Source organism: Nomascus leucogenys, chromosome 19 (assembly GCF_006542625.1).
Source record: "Nomascus leucogenys isolate Asia chromosome 19, Asia_NLE_v1, whole genome shotgun sequence".
Classification (NCBI taxonomy): Eukaryota; Metazoa; Chordata; class Mammalia; order Primates; family Hylobatidae; genus Nomascus; species Nomascus leucogenys.
The window spans coordinates 3352242-3370935 of record NC_044399.1 but is presented as its reverse complement, the minus strand read 5'-3'; the positions used below and the strand labels follow the sequence as shown (position 1 = coordinate 3370935).

The 18694-nt window shown below is 45.0% G+C and overlaps 1 protein-coding gene across 2 annotated transcripts in view; it reads right to left on the bottom strand.

Moving 5' to 3' along the window:
• DCDC2C (doublecortin domain containing 2C) overlaps positions 1-18610 on the bottom strand; it is a 141616-nt gene extending 123006 nt beyond the window's left edge. The window contains exons 1-2 of one of the 2 annotated variants that reach the window (XM_030799903.1): positions 18161-18610; positions 13499-13550 (exon numbers count right to left, since the gene is read on the bottom strand). In XM_030799903.1, coding sequence (XP_030655763.1) covers positions 13499-13550; positions 18161-18447 — 339 coding nt within the window. In that variant the 5' untranslated portion in view covers positions 18448-18610. Of the gene's footprint in view, positions 1-13498; positions 13551-15120; positions 15258-18160 lie in introns of those variants that run through there. The other variant, XM_030799904.1, reaches the window with a different exon arrangement.
• Positions 18611-18694: the final 84 nt, after the last annotated feature.

The window sequence follows — 18694 nt, the reverse complement described above, 5'->3', positions numbered from 1 at the left end:
CAATTACTCCTTTTGTAAAAAGAAAAGAGTAACAAATGAGACCAACCAGTCTTTCTGGCTTGATGTTAATCACCTACATTATCTGCACAGGCTTTAATGATAGCCACTACAAAGAAAATAACAGAAAAGGAAGAAAGGGGGAAGATTAAGACTATCAGAGTGATGAGCAGACAAAACCAAGAATAGAAGAGGTATGGTGAGTGCAGGGGCGTGCAACTTACACTTGATCAGTACAAATGTTCCCAAAGTTAATTGCTCCTTTCTGCCGGTGGTTGGATCATATACTTACAACAGAAGAGCAAAGCTGCTGACAGATGTTGACCTATGGATAGGGAAGAGATACTGATGACAGCTTCTGCGCCCAGCCTAGGAAGAGAAAGACGGTCTATGGAGGAGTTAGCAGGGAGGTGAGAAGGGAGGAAGTGAGACACGGTAGGAGCAGCCAATCCACCGTCTGAAAGTCTCTTCCCTCTGAGTCTGACACTGAAAATGAAATCTCCAACACTGGTTGCTCTTTGGGCCGAGACGCTGTCTCCAAAATGCCTCTGACGAAAATGCAGAGAAAGGAAGTTAGATGTCTGTCAACACAGCAGCAGGGCTCATGCACGAAGGCCTGAGCCCTGGGAAGGAAGGGCATCTGGAGGAAAAGGACATCCCAAAGAGAAAGGGGAGAGAGTGTTGGAGGGAGAGAAGAGATTCCCCAAAGAGACGCACGCCTCCCTACACAACAGGAAGAATAAAAACTAGAACAGACACAATGAAACAGAAAACGGGGAAAACAACAGAGAAAAACAATAAGCCAAAAGCTGGCTCTTTGAGAAGTTCAATAAAATTAATAAGCCTGTAGAGGGACATATAGAAAAAATAGAGAGAAGATACAAATAATATCAGGAATGAGAGAGGCAACATCACTTCAGAGTCTACAGATATTAATAGAATAAGAGAACGTTATAAACAACTTCATGCCAATAGATTCAACAACTTAAACAAAATGAACAAATTAAAAGACAAAAACTAGCAAAGTTTACTCAAGAAGAAATAACCTGAAGAGCCCTATATTTACTAAAGAGTTGAAATTGTAGTTCAAACTCTTCACACAAAGACAACTCTAGGCCCAGATAGCTCCACTGGTAAATTCTATCAAACATTTAAGGAAGAAACAATACCAATTCTAGACAAGCTCTTCCAAACACCTTTCCACCAAGACAAGTGCAGGTCTGGATGGCATCACTAATAAATTCTACCAAATATTTAAGGAAGAAATGATACCAAAACCAGAGAAAGACATTACAAGAAGAAAAAAACTACAAACCAACATCCCTCTAGGAACATAGATACAAAATTTCTAAACAAAATTTTAGCAAATAAAATTCAACAAGTATAAAAAGGATACTCTATGATCAAGTGGGGTTTGCCCCAGGAATGCAAGGTTGGCTCCATGTTTGAAAATCAATTCATGTAATTCATAATATTAACAAACTAAAAATGGGAAATCATCTGATCATCTCAGCAGACAGACAGAATGTCCTGCCCAGTCCAATTTAAATCCTAATCCTTCATTCCATTGAGAGTTTCTCCCCTTAGCTCAAGCCTGACCCAGCTGCACGTGGGAAGGGTGCATGGTTATTTCATTGTTTCACAGTATTTTACTCTGCCTTCGACCTCCTCCTCATCTTGGCATCAGAACAAGGGAGTGTCTAATACAACTGGAGCTACTGTCATCTGACCTCCTATGTCCTCTTCCTTGGCAGGTGTCCAAATGTGGCTCTTTGGGGAGGCAGGGAGGGTGCAGGCTTTAGTGAGTTCCTCTGAAAACCTCACAGAGACTCCATGCTAGACTGTTCCTGATGCAGAATGTTTCTGATACCTTCCGCAGCTGACTCTTGCTTCAAACCACAACCCTTTGCTACATCCCCACAGACCTTTACCATGGCTGGCAATGATTTTTAAACAACTCAAGTCTGGCCACCTTCTAAGGCATCCACTTGCCTCCCAAGGAAAGGCACACACCTTTGCCACACCAGCTCCCCAGAGGGGACAAGTGCAGTTTCCACAGCTGCTGCCTCCCCATGCCATCTTCACAGGCAACACAGAGCCCACCATCCTCCAGGTGCTTTCAGGATGATGGAAGCAGGTGCCACCTCCACACTCACCTGCAAATCCAAACCCCTGGCACACAGGCTGGGTCGTCCCAAGCACACCCTCACCCTCTCAAGAGGTGCTTTACCCTGCAGCATCTGACCTTGTCCCTCCTGCAGCATCCCAGCGCTCTGAGCTATCCTCTGGAGCCTAACCTCTGATTTGAAGGAGCATGAGGCACCCACAGGGAGGAGAGAGAAAATGCCACAGCATTCACTACTCTCTATAGTTTCTTCATTCAATAAACTTACTAACTTACAGTCCTTATATAAGGTTTAAGGGTGATGTGGGGGGCCGGTTTGGTACCTGAAGCCTCTCTCATGTTTTTACACCTGACACTTTAGAACACGGGGAGTGTCCACCAACATTCCAAGACATCAGGCAAAGCCCCGTCCAACCCCCTGTGGGATGGGCTCTAGAGGCAGGGGGATGCCTGACACGGCTGCCCCATCCCCATTATCATGACCTCCAACCCACATCAACTCTAATCTTCACTGTGACCCTTCAGCATACTAGAAAAGGCAGGAAAGAGAAAGACAGCAGCTCCAGCTCGGAATGAGGAAGCAGAATTACACCCAATGTGGACAGCCAGAGGCTTGGGAGGCAGTGGGAAAGAGCCCCTGGAAAATGAAAACAGCTGGCCGGGTGCAGTGGCTCGCGCCTGTAATCCCAGCACTTTGGGAGGCCGAGGCGGGCAGATCACAAGGTCATAAGACTGAGACCATTCTGGCTAACATGGTGAAACACCATCTCTACTAAAAATACAAAAAAATTAGCTGGGCGTGGTGGCGGGCACCTGTAGTCCCAGCTACTCGGGAGGGTGAGGCAGGAGAATGGCATGAACCCGGGAGGCAGAGCTTGCAGTGAGCCAAGATCACACCACTGGACTCCAGCCTGGGTGACAGAGCAAGCCTCGTCCCAAAAAAAAAAAAAAAGAAAAAAAAAACAAAGAAAACAGCTGCATCAAGCCTGCAGGATTTTGTAAGGCACTGAGATAGTGAGAGGTGAAGCCAGCTGGACTTCCTGGGTCGAGTGGGGACTTGGGAGAACTTTTCTGTCTTACAAGAGGCTTGTAAAATGCACCAGTCAGCACTCTGTAGCTAGCAAGAGGATTATAAAACTCTTCGAGTCCGTGCCACCTTTAAGTAACACTTACTGCAAAGGTCCATGGCTTCAGTATTGAAGTCAGCGAGACCACGAACCCACCGGCAGGAACCAACTCCAGACACAACAGGAAAAGCCTCCACCCAGCACAGAGCTTGTCTGAGAGTGGATGCTCGGTGAGGGTCTGCTCATTTCCAGTGTTAACTGCATGGCGATGAAAACTGACCCCCATCTTTCCTATGCTGCCCCCTAGTCCACAAAGCCCTGGACTTTCTCAGAGAGCAACAGCCAAGCATGTCCCAGAGCTGAACACAGGCGAGGTTCACTCTTTGAGACCAACCTGGGGTCTGGCCACATGAATCTCATTGATAGAAACAGCCACACACCTGATTTATGTATCATGCACCCACAGAGGCACTCCCTGCTAAAAAATATAAGGAGAACTGACTCTCTCCATGCCTCCAAAATTGCTGACTCTAAGAGCCAGAGAAGCCATCCCATAGAATCAGACAGCCAGACGGTTTGTGACCAGCCTGTGGTTGTGACCAGCCTGTGGTTGGCCTGGTCAGCCCCACTCAGAAGCAAGGCCTCATCTAGGCCAATCCACAGAAGAACCAAGGAGAGGAGAATATCTGCCCCTAAGATCCTGCCCGCCACCAGCCTTCCTATAAGTACTCAATCACTGCTTCGTTCATTTATTCAAGACCTATTCATAGAGGACCCGCCTCTGATGGTAGGAACCATGCTGAGTTAGAATGCACTGGTGGAAAAGACCAACACTACTCCTGGCCTCAGAGGTCTGGGAGCACAGAGGGACACAGACAAGTCAACAAGCAATTACAGCGCCAGGTGCCAGGGGCTCTGCTGAGGCCCGCATGGGTGCCATGGAAGCACAGCAGAGGAACATCTGACCCTCACTGGGGAGAAAGGAGGCCTCCTGGAGGAAGAGGGCGTTAGGTTGAGACCTGAATTATAAGCAGAAAACAGTCAGTTGAGTTAAACAGGGCAGGAGAAACAGCATGCACAAAACCCTGGCTTGAGGATAGGCGCATGAAGAGGCCTTTGGGAAACCGAAAATCCATCAAGGACTGGATCCCAGACACAGAGGGAGGAGCGGTGAGAGGCGAGACTGGAGAAGAATGCAGGGGCCAGATCAAGAAGGGCCTTAAACGTCACGGTAAGTAGTGCAGACTTCACCTCCCTGGAGCCAAGAGGAGTGCCTTAATGTATGTGAACAAGGGGAGTGACGTGATCACACGGGAAAGGGACAAGGTCGGAAGCAAGGAGACCAAGAGAAGGCACGGGACTCCTTCCGGGTGACCAAACTTGGCAGGCTCAGCAAGGCTAGGAACAGCCAAGATGACAGCAGGTGAGCTGACTCGAGAGACGATCAGGAGGTGGGATGGGTGGGCAGGGAGGGACTGGGGGTGTTGCTGGGAGAGTGCAGGGTTGAGAAAAATGCCCAGGTTTCTGGTTTTAGGAGCTGGGTGGACAGTTCCACCTTCTGGAATAAGAAACACAAAACAACAATTGGGTTTAGAGTCAGAGGCCAATGAGTTCAAACTTGGACATGCTGAGTTTGAGATGTCTTTGGGACATCCAAGTGACAGTGGCCTAGAGATGTGGGTCCTGACTTTGAGAGAGACCTGGGGGTCTTTGGCACATGGATGATTATGGAAGTAATGGAGAGAATGGAGTGGGGGTGGCCTGAACTAGACGAGAAAATGAATTGGAGAGCACCCTAAAAAACAGCAGTGTTCAAAAGACAGACAATGACAATAGTCCCACAAGTAAAAGAAAAAACAGTCATAGAAAATGAGAGGTCATAGAAAATGAGAAGAGAAGAGCTTCAGAAGAGAAGGAAAGAAATCATTTTCTTTCCTGAGAAAGAGGACCACCTCACGCCTATCAGCAGGGCTATGACCAACAAGGCCCAAATGTCCATCACCTGGTGGATGGGTAAACAAAATATGGTGGATCCACACAATAGAATGGAATTCAGCTTTAGGAAGGAACAAAGCCCTGACACACGCTACAACGTGGATGAACCTTGAAAATATTATGCTAAGAGAAACCACATGCAAAAGGCCACACGTTGTCTGAGTCTATTTACATAAAATGTCCAGAATAGGCAGGTCCTATAGAGACAGCAGTTATTATTCTTCATAATATCTTCCTCACCCACCCAAGGCCATTTATCAAGTAATCCTCCCTATTTTGTCCTACATCATCAATTATCCCTCTGCAATGGCTACTCCCATCAGCAGGTACATGATGTCGCTTGTTAGAAAAACTCTTTTCGCTCTGTTTCCCCCTCCAGTTACCTCTGCATTTCTCTCCTTCCTTTAGAGCAAAACTCATTTAAAGAGCAGTTTGTATCTCCCATCTCTCTTCTATTCTTTTCTGCCCACAACCTCCATATTACTAAATCCAATGGTCCCATCTCAGTCTTCATCTCCCTTGTCTGGTCAGCAGCGTTAGACACAGATGGCCCACCCTGTCTCTCATCACCCAGCATCCTGCACTCACCTGGACTTTCTCCAGCCCCCTCTGCTCCTTCTCACCTCCCTGCCCTCTAAGCACTCCAGGACCCTGTCCTCAGAACTCCCTTTGTTCTGCGCACACTGACTCCCAGCATGAATTCATAATCACCAACGCCACCACAATCATCTAAATCCCCACTGTCCCTTGCCTGGATCACTGCAGCAGTCTCCTAACTCATGGCTATCAACATGCCACCCAAACACTCTTGCTCAAAGTCCATGTCACTCCCTGAACACAGGCCAGTGTCCTTTGCACCATCGATTCTCTCTCTCAGGATGCTTTTGCCCAAGACATCTAAATAGGCAGCTCCCTCACTTCTGAGTCTGAACTCAAAAGTCACCTCCTCACTGAAGACCACCTGGTCATCCTATCTAAAATCAAACAGCCCCCAGCATGACATTTCATATCCCCCACATACTCTATACTGTATGGATTTTGCTTGTTGTCTGTCTCACCACCTGAAATGCAAGCTCCTTGAGGGCAGGGATGTTTGTCCTTTTTGTACAACTGCTTCAAATAGTACCTGGTACATAACCAGTGCTCAAGAAGTATTTAGTGAAAAAAACATTGGGCTTAGTGGACATACACATATTATTTGGTTTTGTGTTGCTGCTCTGGCATAATCAGCCACAGGAAAGCAAACACTTCCGAACACACAAGCATTAGGATTAAATTGGATGGATGGATGGATGGATGGATGGATGGATGGATGGAGGGATGGATGGAGGGATGGATGGATTGAAAGTTTAGGATGCTGTGATGAGCAGAATACATGCATAATTACATTTAACCCCTATTTCTTAGATACAGCCATACCCATTAACTGAGCATCAGAGAAGTTAATTTATCCAAATGACAGAGCCCATGATATTTCCACAAAGCTAGGGCACCAGCATGGCAATGTGTCGGGAAAATTAAGGATAACACACAGTGTTTGGGAGGGGCGGGAAACACCCAGTCTCACAATGGGCACAGATTTAACTTGGTATAATCTCTCAGGAGAGCAGTTTAGTAGGACATATAAAAAGGTTCTCTAAATGTCAAGCAAAAGAAGGCTGGTTTTAAAAACATATGTTACACATCTCTTAATGCAACATTCTAAATCCACTAAAAAGTATTACAGGAATATATTTCTTGACATGTAGAGATTTCATGATACATCATTAAATAGAAAGGAGTTTTGAAAAAAATGTAGATTATGCTCCCATTTTGCTTAAATATATTTATAAAGCTAGGAGTATATACATGTATGTAGGTATATGTGTACATGTCAAAAGCATATGGAAAAACAGTGGTTAATCTCTGAATGATAGGATTATGAATATGTTTTTCTTTTAAATTACATATATTTTCTCATTTTTCTACAATGAGCATGAATTATAGGATACTTTTTTAAAAATGGAAGCAGAAGCTTCCAAATGCGTTCCTGACAGGTCAACAGCAAATGGCAAACAGTGGTCTCGCCATTGGCAAGATCACTAAGAAATATAGTGGAAGTGAGTATTGGTTCAGCCAGCCCAAAGTACTGCAGCCTAAGCTTGAGTCACCTGGACAAAGTTAAATTTTATTCTCCAGGCTTTTCAGTAAGGCAGGAAATCATGTAAAACACTGCGTTAAAATGTATATTAAGAAATTAACTTTAAAACATCCTTTGAGTTAGATTCATTGGTAGCTTCAATGATCTAAAAAATTCAACTCAGCAAATCACACCCTTCTCTTCCATGACAAAAATGTGGTCTAAATGAATGGTACACTTGTTGTTTAGTCCAGGATAGGCCCACTGAAAGAGCAGAATTGAAACAGATCCTTCATGGGGGAAAACAAACATTGAATTGGGATTCATCTGTTCCTAGTAAATCTGCCTAAATCTCTATAACTTGAGATTACAAACCGGAAATCTCAATGTTGTACTATAATAGAAGTCCTTCCATTGAAGTAAGGCCAAGGACACTTTTCTCATTAAACTAACATGGCACAGTCATTGAAAGCCAAGACCCCAAGAGCATTTGTTCCTAATCAGATTGTCCTTGTCCCTCCATTTAATGAAATGCAATTTCAAATTCATTATATTGAAGTATTTTTAAAATCATTTCTATTACAATATTAAATGTATATTATGGTATTCTAATTAATTTTAAGTAAATTTCTACATAAATCAAAATCTCTTGGGAAACTTCTTCAATTTTCCCACTAATATATTTTGATCAAAACAGAAATTCTGTGAAAGAATAATTTACAGAAGCTGGGTCTTTCTGCTCTGTATTACTGTATCACAAAATAAGGCTAAACGACTTAGTAAAACATTTAGACATTGAATTTTTGGACTTGGCAAAAGCTTATGCCACATTTAATTTGTAAAACAGTTTACACTGGTATTCAAATTGTAGGCAATCATGGATCTCAAATTTGGATAGGATGAGCTACAATTTAAAGGCATTATGAATAATAATAGCACCAACTACTTATTGAGCTCTTGCTGTATGTCAAAAGCACCAGGCAAAGTGATTGACAAAGATCATCTCACTTAATCCTGCCCACATTCTGACAGATACCATTTTAGATCAATCCCTACAGATCTAATCCTGGGATGACATAACATGAATCATTTAGCCATTTCTCTATTGGTGGACATTCAGGTTGTCCCCAGCATTTTGTAATTTAAAAACAATATGCTACTGTAAACATCCTTAAACCCCAGTGTGTGAACAGACCAAGGCCTATCAAGCTGGAACCAGTGCAGGAAGGGCTGCACATGGCCTTAACTTCCAACAAGGTCTCCAGGAGCTTTTAGGGCCGAGGCACGCAGCTCCCCTGACCCTGGGCACCGGGGATGCAGCTGTTCTCAACTCACCCTAGAAAGAGGTGGAGCAGCAGAGGGGGAAGGCCCTCATTCTGGTGCTCTTCTTATGGAAGCTCCCCCAGCCCCTCGCATGAATCATGGAGAACCCTGTGCCCCATCCTGCTGGCTCCCTGCATTTTCCCCGGGAGAGCTGCTTTGCACCTTCACTGAAGACACTGGGGGGTGCCTTCCGCTGCCACTGCACATCAGGGTTCTCTTTCTGTGATGTAAGGGCTTGAACATCTATCAGAAAAAATTCCTACGATGACTTACTTTGAATTAAATGGAAGAAATTCATTTAATACCAGCAAGTTGTACAAAAGCAGTCATGGGTCTTTTCCTGGGAAAAGAGTGGGAGCAATCCTGGAGTCATTCCTAGAATGCTTGGTTTTAGTCCAAGCTCTACTGCAAACGAGCCACCCAGTGGCAGATGGTGCTTAACCTTTCTTGAACTCTTTATTCATCTTTTAAATGGCAGGTATTAAGGCCTGCTCTGCCTCACTCACATGGCTGCTATTTTTCCATTTTTGCAGATGAGACTATAGGTGTGAAAACATGCTGAGAACATAAGCCACACAACATTCCGTGTTAAAAGAGAGGAAACTTCTGGACATTGAACACGATGATGAAACATTCAAGGACTCACACGACTCTCCAATGCACAGCGTGGCGTGCAGGCATCTCAGCCCTGGCTACGTGAATATGGTCACATAGAAAATCGGCAGCATGGGGGGCTCACAAAGAAACCCATGAAGTCCTAGCACTTGGCATCTCACCAAAGCATTTCTATTTCTGGAACATAATAAGCAAGGAAAACAAGCAAAGACAAGTCTCTTTTGTTGAGACAAGATTTCACTCTGTTGCTCAGGCTGGAGTACAGTTGTGCAATCATAGCTCACTGCATCCTCAAACACCTGGGCTCAAGCGATCCTCCTGCCTCAGCTTCCCACGTGCCACCATGCCTGGATAACTTTTTTTTTTTTTTTTTGTAGAGATAGGGTCTTGCTGGTCTAGAATTCCTGGGCTCAAGTAATTCTCCCACCTTGGCCTCCCAAAGTACTGGGATTACAGGTGTGAGCCATGGCACCTGACCAACAAATCTTTTAGTTCATTAAGTATTATACTGTCTCCGGGATCATAGGTGCATCTCCATAAGCCACAAGGCAGGCAAACTGTGGTTTAGCAAGTAGTAGTAATGCCACTGGGAGTGACAGGCTGCCTTTGGTCCTGTGACCGGCTAGCTCTATGTTCTCGTGTGGGGCAGCAGGACACAGCTCTGAATCTCAGCTACTCTTACAGTTCCCTCTAGGCACAGCAGAGTTCCTGGAGTAAATCATGTGTGTCGGCCAAAGCTCTTGGTGGTGGTTCCAACTCAATCAGGGTTGGCTCCACCATTGACATGTGTCCAAGCAAATGCTTGTCCCACCAAGACAAGCATTTACACAACAAACAATAATAATTGCAAACCCTTTTTAGGGTGACTCCTTCCACAAAAGGAAATGGGGGCAGGATCGTGAGCATCAGGCACTTCCAGGCCATGCACACTGACGCGATACTGCTCCATCCTCAGGACCCCAGAGGGTGAAGCTGGGCATCTCACGAACTGTCAGAAGCAATGCAAGTTTTCAGAAATATTATGGAATCCAATCCAGAAGTAAATAGTAAAGAGATTAAAATAATGCATGTTAATTCTACTTCTCTATAAATAATCATTAATGTGAACAAACGTGTCTTCACAAAGGGTCCATTACATTATATCACTGTCTAAAATAGCAAAAAGCCAAAGGTCTGCTCGAAGAGGAAGAGCTAAATAATTATGATAAACTCACATGGTGGAATAGTTTTCAGGCATTAAAAATCATGTCCTCCTAGGGCAGGCACTAGGTTGCTGGGCACTCACTCTGTGAGGCTATAGTTACCCAAAAGAGCTTAAAAATTTTTATTTTTGCTGAGGATAATGGCTTCCAACTCCATCCAGGTCCCTGCAAAGAACATGGTCTTATTCTTTTTTATAGCTGCATAGTATTCCATGGTGTATATGTACCACTTTTTTTTAATCCAGTCTGTCATTGATGGGCATTTAGGTTGGTTCCATGTCTTTTCTATTGTGAACAGTGCTGCAGCGAACATACATGTGCATGTATCTTTATGACAGGATGATTTATATTCCCTTGGGTATACACCCAGCAATGGGATTGCTGGGCCAAATGCTATTTCTGCCTCTAGGTATTTAAGCAGTCACCATGCTGTCTTCCACAATGATTGAACTAATTTACCCTCCCACCAACAGTGTAAAAGTGTTCTCTTTCTCCACAACCTTGCCAGCATCTGTTGTTTTTTGACTTTTTAATAACAGCAGAATGGCTATTTTGAAAAAGTCAAAAAACAGAAGTTGCTGGTGAGACTGTGGAGAAAAGGGAATGCTTATACACTGTTGGTGGGAATGTAATTAGTTCAGCTACTATGCAGGGCCGCTGGAGGTTTCTCAAAGAACTTAGAACTACCATTTGAAAAAGAAAATAATCATTCTACCAAAAAGCACAGGCACTCATACATTCACTGCAGCACTATTCAATATAGCAAAGTCATTGAATCAACCTTGTGCCCATTAGTGGTGGACTGGATAAAGAAAATGTGGTACATACACACCATGGAATACTATGCAGCCATAAAAAAGAACATGGATGCAGCTGGAGCCATCATCCTAAATGAATTAACGCAGGAACAGAAAACCAAATACTCCATGTTCTCACCTATAAGTGGGAGCTAAACAGTAGGTACTCATGGGTGTAAAGATGATGACAGTAGACACTGGAGACTACTATTAATAGATGGAGGAGGGAGGGAATGGGGCAAGGATTGAAAAACTAACTATTGGATACTATGCTCACTGCCTGGGTGACAGAATAAATTATATCCCAAACCTCAGCATCACGCAATGTACTCATGCAGAGACATGGATGGAGTTGGAAGCCATTATCCTCAGCAAACTAATACAGGAACAGAAAACCAAACACCACATGTTCTCACTTGTAAGTGGGAGCTGAATGATAAGAACACATGGGCACAGGGAGGGGAGCAACACACACTGGCGCCTGTCAGAGAGGAGGAATGAGGGGAGGGAGAGCATCAGGAAGAGTAGCTAAAGGATGCTGGGATTAATACCTAGGAGATGGGATGATCTGTGCCGCAAACCACCATGGCACATGTTTAACTGTGGAACAAACCTGCACATCCTGCACATGTACTCCTGAACTTAAAACAGAAGTTGAAGAAAAAAATAAAAAATGATTTTTAAATAGCCATTCTGACTGGTGTGAGATGGTATCTCACTGTAGTTTTGATTTTCTGCACAGTATTTTTGACACCTCTCTCAATGAGAACTACTTTTATAATCACATTTTTGAAATGAACAAAGTGGAAATTCAAAACTAAACATTTTTTTAACTCTTTGGGGTAACTATAGCCTCATAGAGTGAGTGCCCAGCAACCTAATGCCTGCCCTAGGAGGACAAGGCCAGCGCGGGTGTGGAGATCCTGGTGTGCCCGCTCGGCGCTTCACGTCTGTAGAGCAAGGCTTCCTCTACTAGAAAACAAGAAGTTTTGACAAGATAGTCTGAAATTTCCTCCCTGTCCTAAAATATTGCCTTTTAAATCATATCTTATTTAAATCACTGAAATATGCAAAGGATGAACCAAGACTCAAACTCTAACAAATGTTCTCAAGAGTGATTTCCAGAATTGTTGCATAATCCCACCCCCAGCCCCACAGGAAGAGGGGAAGCAGGTACAGAGGTGTCAGGATGGTCACAAATCATTTCCACGCTCTTTATTAAGGTAGCCCTGAAATTCACTGACTGCCAGAATTGCTTTCTAGGTGGAAACTTGCCCTCTCGTCCTTGGCAAGTTACAATTTAAGGTGAGTAAAGTAATAAATTTGACTTATTTTAACTGCCCTCAAGGGCAGACTCCAAGAAAGCAGCAGAACGCTTCTGGAAGCTGGTGCCTATGAACAATGCTGGGGCTGCCGGCGTGTCCTGCATGGAGCTCTGGGTGACGCTCCAAAGACACAGAGAAGAGCCGCTTCTGTAAGATGTGGAGGGGAAGCACTTAACTAGTGCTGGCATATTATCTATATTTTATCATTTAGTCCTTACAGCGAGCTTCTGAGGTATCTATTATCCTCTCCATTTCACAGGTGAGGAAATTTAAGAACAGCAACACTACGACTTAGAGAAGTAGATGCCCTCAAAATAACTCACCTGTGTAATAATCCACAAAACAAGTCCGTTTTTAAGTAAAAATGATGTTAAATTCTAAATATCAACAGGCTACCTGGCTTAAAACTGTGGTTTTTATTGCTTATAAAAAAGGCATGTCTCTTTAAACAAATTAAATGGTTATTTTTACTAAGAATCAAGTGATAAGAACGGTGTGATGGAATGTTCTGTCCTATAGACCTAATAAATGTCTATCAAGTAAAAAATGTTGAGCACTTGGGACAAATCTTTAAATTTAGCATTGTAATTAGATTCAACACTGCGTAACTCTAAATAACTTTTCCTGAGACCTGTCTTTCCAAACCTCCCCAAAACAAAAGGAAAATGAAAACTTGAATTAATTGCACGGTGTGCCTCAAAGATGACTATCTCCCTCTGCACATCTTAGCCTCTCTTCACTGCCTTCCACCACTTGGTTACTTAGGTGCTTTGACAAGTATGACAAGCTTGCACATTGTGTTCTGACTTCAAGAACACATCTCTGCAGGCATTTACTGCTTCTGTAAAACTTCAATTATTCTATGCCGACATTTAAATTTTTACCAAGTTAGCCAATTTATTCCATTATTAGTTGTTAGAAGCGAATACTTACTTCCTTCAACTTCCTTATCTTTGCAGATTTTCGGGGAACTATATGAATATAACTGCAAAATAAGAAAGAAGAAAACATCATTAGAAGGAAGACATTTACATAGAAAGTTCCAGACTCTTTAGAAATGAGTCCTTTTCCAGCTTAATAGATACAACCCCACAGCAATTCGGAACTAGAATCTAAAATTTTCTCGGTGTTAGAATCCACATCAGCATACAATAGCAATGCTGTTGTAGGACAGTTTTCACACTGGGTACCACTGGCACTGCCTCTTGAAAGTGTCTCTTAAGTGACATTGCTTTCCCTCATGTAATTTTATTAAAGAGAAACCTGAGAAATCATCTAATTCAACAGCATTTTTTAACCAGGTCGCTGAAGGCCCAGAACTGCAAGCTCATCAACGTTCCCATGACAGGCTAAGGTCAGAACAGAAACCCAGACTCCCCTCCAGCTCCTCCGCACCCCCACCGCTCCCTCCCGGCTCACAGAAATTCAACACTGTTCTCCTTTTGCCAAAACTGCAAACTAGAAAAGAGTCACCAGCATAAAATGTGTCTGAGCCCTACTGACACAATTTTTTTTTACTGTTGGGGACTTTTGGGACTTCCATATTCCTCAAAAATAAAATGTTTTCATGGGTAATAAATAATACCTTCAAATTTATATCTGATACTAAGGTTTCTTCCTGATTAAAAAAATATGTATTTGAGATTGTTATTGTTTTTGATAGTTTTGGCAATATTCAGAGAAGGGTCAACTTAGACTGGTAAATAGAAAGGGAAGAAATAACTAAGTGTTCAATAAAGAGTCACGGACGCAGATCCCCACAGAAACTGGTCAAGTAAATGATGACACTCGCCAAGGGTGGTCTCAGGGACTGGTGGGGGCTGTGGCTGGTGGGACCATCCTTTCCCTTCTGAGGCGGACAGGGCCTCACAGGTCCAGATAGTGGAGATGCACGCAACTACAACCAAGTCCTCTGAACGATCAAATCCTCTATTTTTTCCAAGGGAGACCAAAAGTTCATATTATTACATGAATTCTCCCAATTATAAAATGTTGCAGCCAACTCAAATCTTTGAAAATTGTATGAACCGAACAAAACATGGCCACTGGCTGAGTTCAGCCTGAGCCTCTCCACTTGCTTAGAGGCCCTTGTATCCACTCTTCACTAGCTTAGTCTAGTCTTCCTGTTTTCCAAATAAATATTTTAAATTTGTTCTAAATTCCCAAATTCCATATTTGTTTTTGAACATTAATCTCCCAGATGAGACATCTGATTTTCATTACATGGAACCAAAAAATAAAATTTAACACAGAAAAAAGCATAAAAAGATCCTACAAAAACACAAAATACTATTTATTATTTCAATGTTGCACTCCCAAGAACATACAAAAACAGAAAGAAAGGACAAATAGTTCCTCAGACAGCCCATGACTGAGGTCTTTAACTCAGGCACAGAGAGAAGCCTGCTGGGTGGGCTTAGCTTGCCCTGAGGTGGGAGGGGAGTGTGTCTGTGAAGCAGAGATGGGACCATTAGGTGCAAGCTCCCTCCTGGCTACTTCCAGAGAACAAAGGAAGGGAAGAGACCACCCATGAGAATCAGTGCCAGGCACCTTACCCTACTGCATTCATTCCATTCTCCCAACCGTACCGCAGAGTGGACGTGAAGCAAACCTGCTTTATGGATGAGGAAACCAAGTCTTGGAGAGGTTATTTAACTTGTTAAACGTTACTCAGGTAGAGAAAGCCAGGATTAAATTCCACCAGTCTCTGGCTCTGAGGCCAACATTCCTGTCATCTATCACAACTTCCTCTCCACCCACTTTTCCTCTTTCGCCTGTCATCTGCGGCGAGTTCCCAGGTACAAATGGGTGGCCAGGGAGATGACAGGAAAAGGCTGGGTTGAGGAAGAATGAGGATAGTTTGATTCAAATAGCATGTTCACACTCATGTCTCAGCAACAAGCTCTAAGGTAAACAGGGTAATATTCCTAAACATTCAAATTATTTGGGGTCCCTCCCCTAAACACACACATACACACACACACACACACACACGCGCGCGTGCACACATACACAATACCCTGATTTAGATTTTGTTGTAAATATGGCTTTCTCCACAAAAGAAATATTAATTCTAGGCTTTATATGACACGTAATTGTTTTGAAGAGTAATTATTATCTTATAATATTTTGTTTTATAAAGAAAAAAATTATGTTCTTTGGGTCTCAAATTAGTTTATTCCAGGAAATGCAAGAAATGTCTGAGTAATGACTGGATATTGGATAGATTTGTTGGTGTTTGTCTTTTTAATGCACCATCCTGAAACCACTATGATGAGGGGAGCTCCCGGATCACTAATATATCAACAGGCTTCACTTCAAAGTTCATTTGCTGGTGACACATTTAGAATATTATTTTCCAGTGAAAATTAATTAAACTGCTCAATGGCTTAGCAATTACAGAATATAAATTTCCAAGAGCTAGTTTACTTTACTAACACCAGTGAAAATCCAGCCACATTTTTCAGAGCTTTGTTCACCAAAGTCTGAATTCCAATTTCAGACTCATTGACCTAAAAAAAACTGAAGAAAAGGAACCCCACGTGCTCTCTATGTTGAACTTCACATGCAGACATGGCTCATCTATTTTACAGCAGTGAAGATGCATGGATAATAGATAATGCAAAATAACCCAGGCTGTCTGCCACACGGACCCCAACTCCCCTCCATCTGCAGTGGGTGACATTTCTTTCCTCCCAAAAAGTAAAATAAACACTAAGAGCACTGGGAAGAAAAACATCTCAATTTTTTCTCAATATTTTTGCTACATGTCCAAAACATTTTAAATAAACCATGAGACTTGAGACTCTCTCTACAAAACTGGAGGTACAACAGGGTCTGTTAGAAAACACCCAGCCCCACAGCAAGGGGAAAGAGTAACATCTCCCAGGCATACTCCAGGCTTGGTGGCAGGTGCTTGATGCGTTTCCTTCCTCATTTGCTAACATGTAAAACATAGGCCAATTTTACAACGAAATGTCTTGGGATAAAATTAAATACTTTTCATTATATATGTATCGAAAAGGATTTTAAAGTCAGTTTTTGTAGAAAGATATTCTTTAATTGTAAAACAGCACTGAACACTGGATCCTGGGTAGGATGTCAGTTCTAGATATTCACACCATCTGACTAGCCCGGAAAAAAAAATCACAAATCACATGGCTATAAAGGAATATAATTTTGTCCATGAATTCTCATACATAACGGGATTATCATAGTAATAAATTTCAATCTGAAATATGCTAATCCAGATTCTACCTCTTAGCAACTGTGATGCCTGTGACTTACGATTTTTCTTCAGAAACAACTGAATGGTAAATTCACATCTCTGCAAATGCCACTAAGAATTTGGAACCATACACCAGCCCTCATACTAAATCCCACTACTTTTTCAAAAAACAACAAACAAAACTCAAGCTGCTGATTTAATTCAGAGCATTTTTGAACTGGGAGCATTTGAAAGAAGAAAATGGAAATTCTCTCTGGGGAATCTCACTTTTATCTCAGCCCTCGAAGAATGTCCCCACACAAAGCTATACAAAAGGAGTAGTTCACAGTCAAAAAATAAGTAAACCTACAAGGAAATAGAGGACCAGGAGAGAAAAGCAGCTGAGATCACAGAAAGCAGACACAGGCTGCAATAATGGATTACAGACACAAACCGTGGGAGGGCAATAGTTTAATTAAAGGCAAGCTTGAAAATGCACGCAGGGGCCGGGCGCGGTGGCTCATGCTTGTAATCCCAGCACTTTGGGAGGCGGGCGGATCACGAGGTCAGGAGATCGAGACCACGGTGAAACCCCGTCTCTACTAAAAATACAAAAAAATTAGCCGGGCGTGGTGGCGGGCGCCTGTAGTCCCAGCTACTCGGAGAGGCTGAGGCAGGAGAATGGCGTGAACCCGGGAGGCGGAGCTTGCAGTGAGCCCAGATCGCGCCACTGCACTCCAGCCTGGGCGACAGAGCGAGACTCCGTCTCAAAAAAAAAAAAAAAGAAAAGAAAATGCACGCAGGACCAAGTGATGGACTCAGAGTGAGAGGGGTCACCCTGAGCGATTTCAAATGGGAACTGCCCAACCCGCCCCATTGCCAGGCCCTGCCCCCCACGCCCCACCCCCTCCCCCACGCCCCTCTCCCCCCCCCCCCCCACCCCCCCCCCCCCCCCCCCCCCCCCCCCCCCCCCCCCCCCCCCCCCCCCCCCCCCCCCCCCCCCCCCCCCCCCCCCCCCCCCCCCCCCCCCCCCCCCCCCCCCCCCCTCCCCCCCCCCCCCCCCCCACGCCCCTCTCCACACCCCCGTTTCTGCCCCATGCCTCTCCCCCCACGCCCTCCTGGCCATCTCTGGAGCGGTCCTGAATCGCTGCCGGAGAGGGCCCGCCCTGCGCCATAGGAAGGAACCCTGGGGGCGGGGTTGCCTCGGCTTCGCCTCTAGGAAACCACGTGGCCTGGGGCGGCCCGACGCCGGCGGCGCTGGATCCACGCCGAAAGATGGGCGCCTGAGCCCGGAAGGAAGCCTGGGGAGGACACCTAGGGAGCACGGCCCTGACCGCGCTCAGACCCAAGAGGGCGGGGAGGGGCGCGGGGGGCGCGTGTGCACTTACTCGAGCTCCTTGAAGCGCTCGCGGCCCGCCGCCACGTACTTGCCGCCCGCCTGCAGCGCGTCCAGCCCCAGCACACGGTGCCCACGCGTGGGCGTGAAGAGGCGGCGCACGCCGAACGGGACGTCCACCTGCTCCGTGAGCTGCTCCAGCAGCGCCTCGAAGGTGGCCGCGCGGCGCCGCGACAGCAAGAACTTCTTGCCCACGTAGAACGGGTCCCCGTTGCGGTACACCACGATGGTCTTGGCGGGCGTGGTGTCCACCAGCGCGGAGGGCCCGCGGGTGCCCATGGCCGCGCCCCGCTCCTCGCTGGCCGGGGCCGAGAGGCTGCGGCAACGCGGGCAGCGACGCCTGCAGAGCCGCGCCTAGGCCCAGGCACCGCCGACGGGAGGTCCGCTCCAGCCGCTGGCGCAGGACGGGGACTGGGCGGGGCTGCCAGGCGGGCGGGGGCTGCGTGTTGACGCGACCCTGGGCGATTGTGACCGCCTGGCCGCCAGGGCGAGGGGGCGGGGACGGGGCAGTAGACGGGGCAACGGG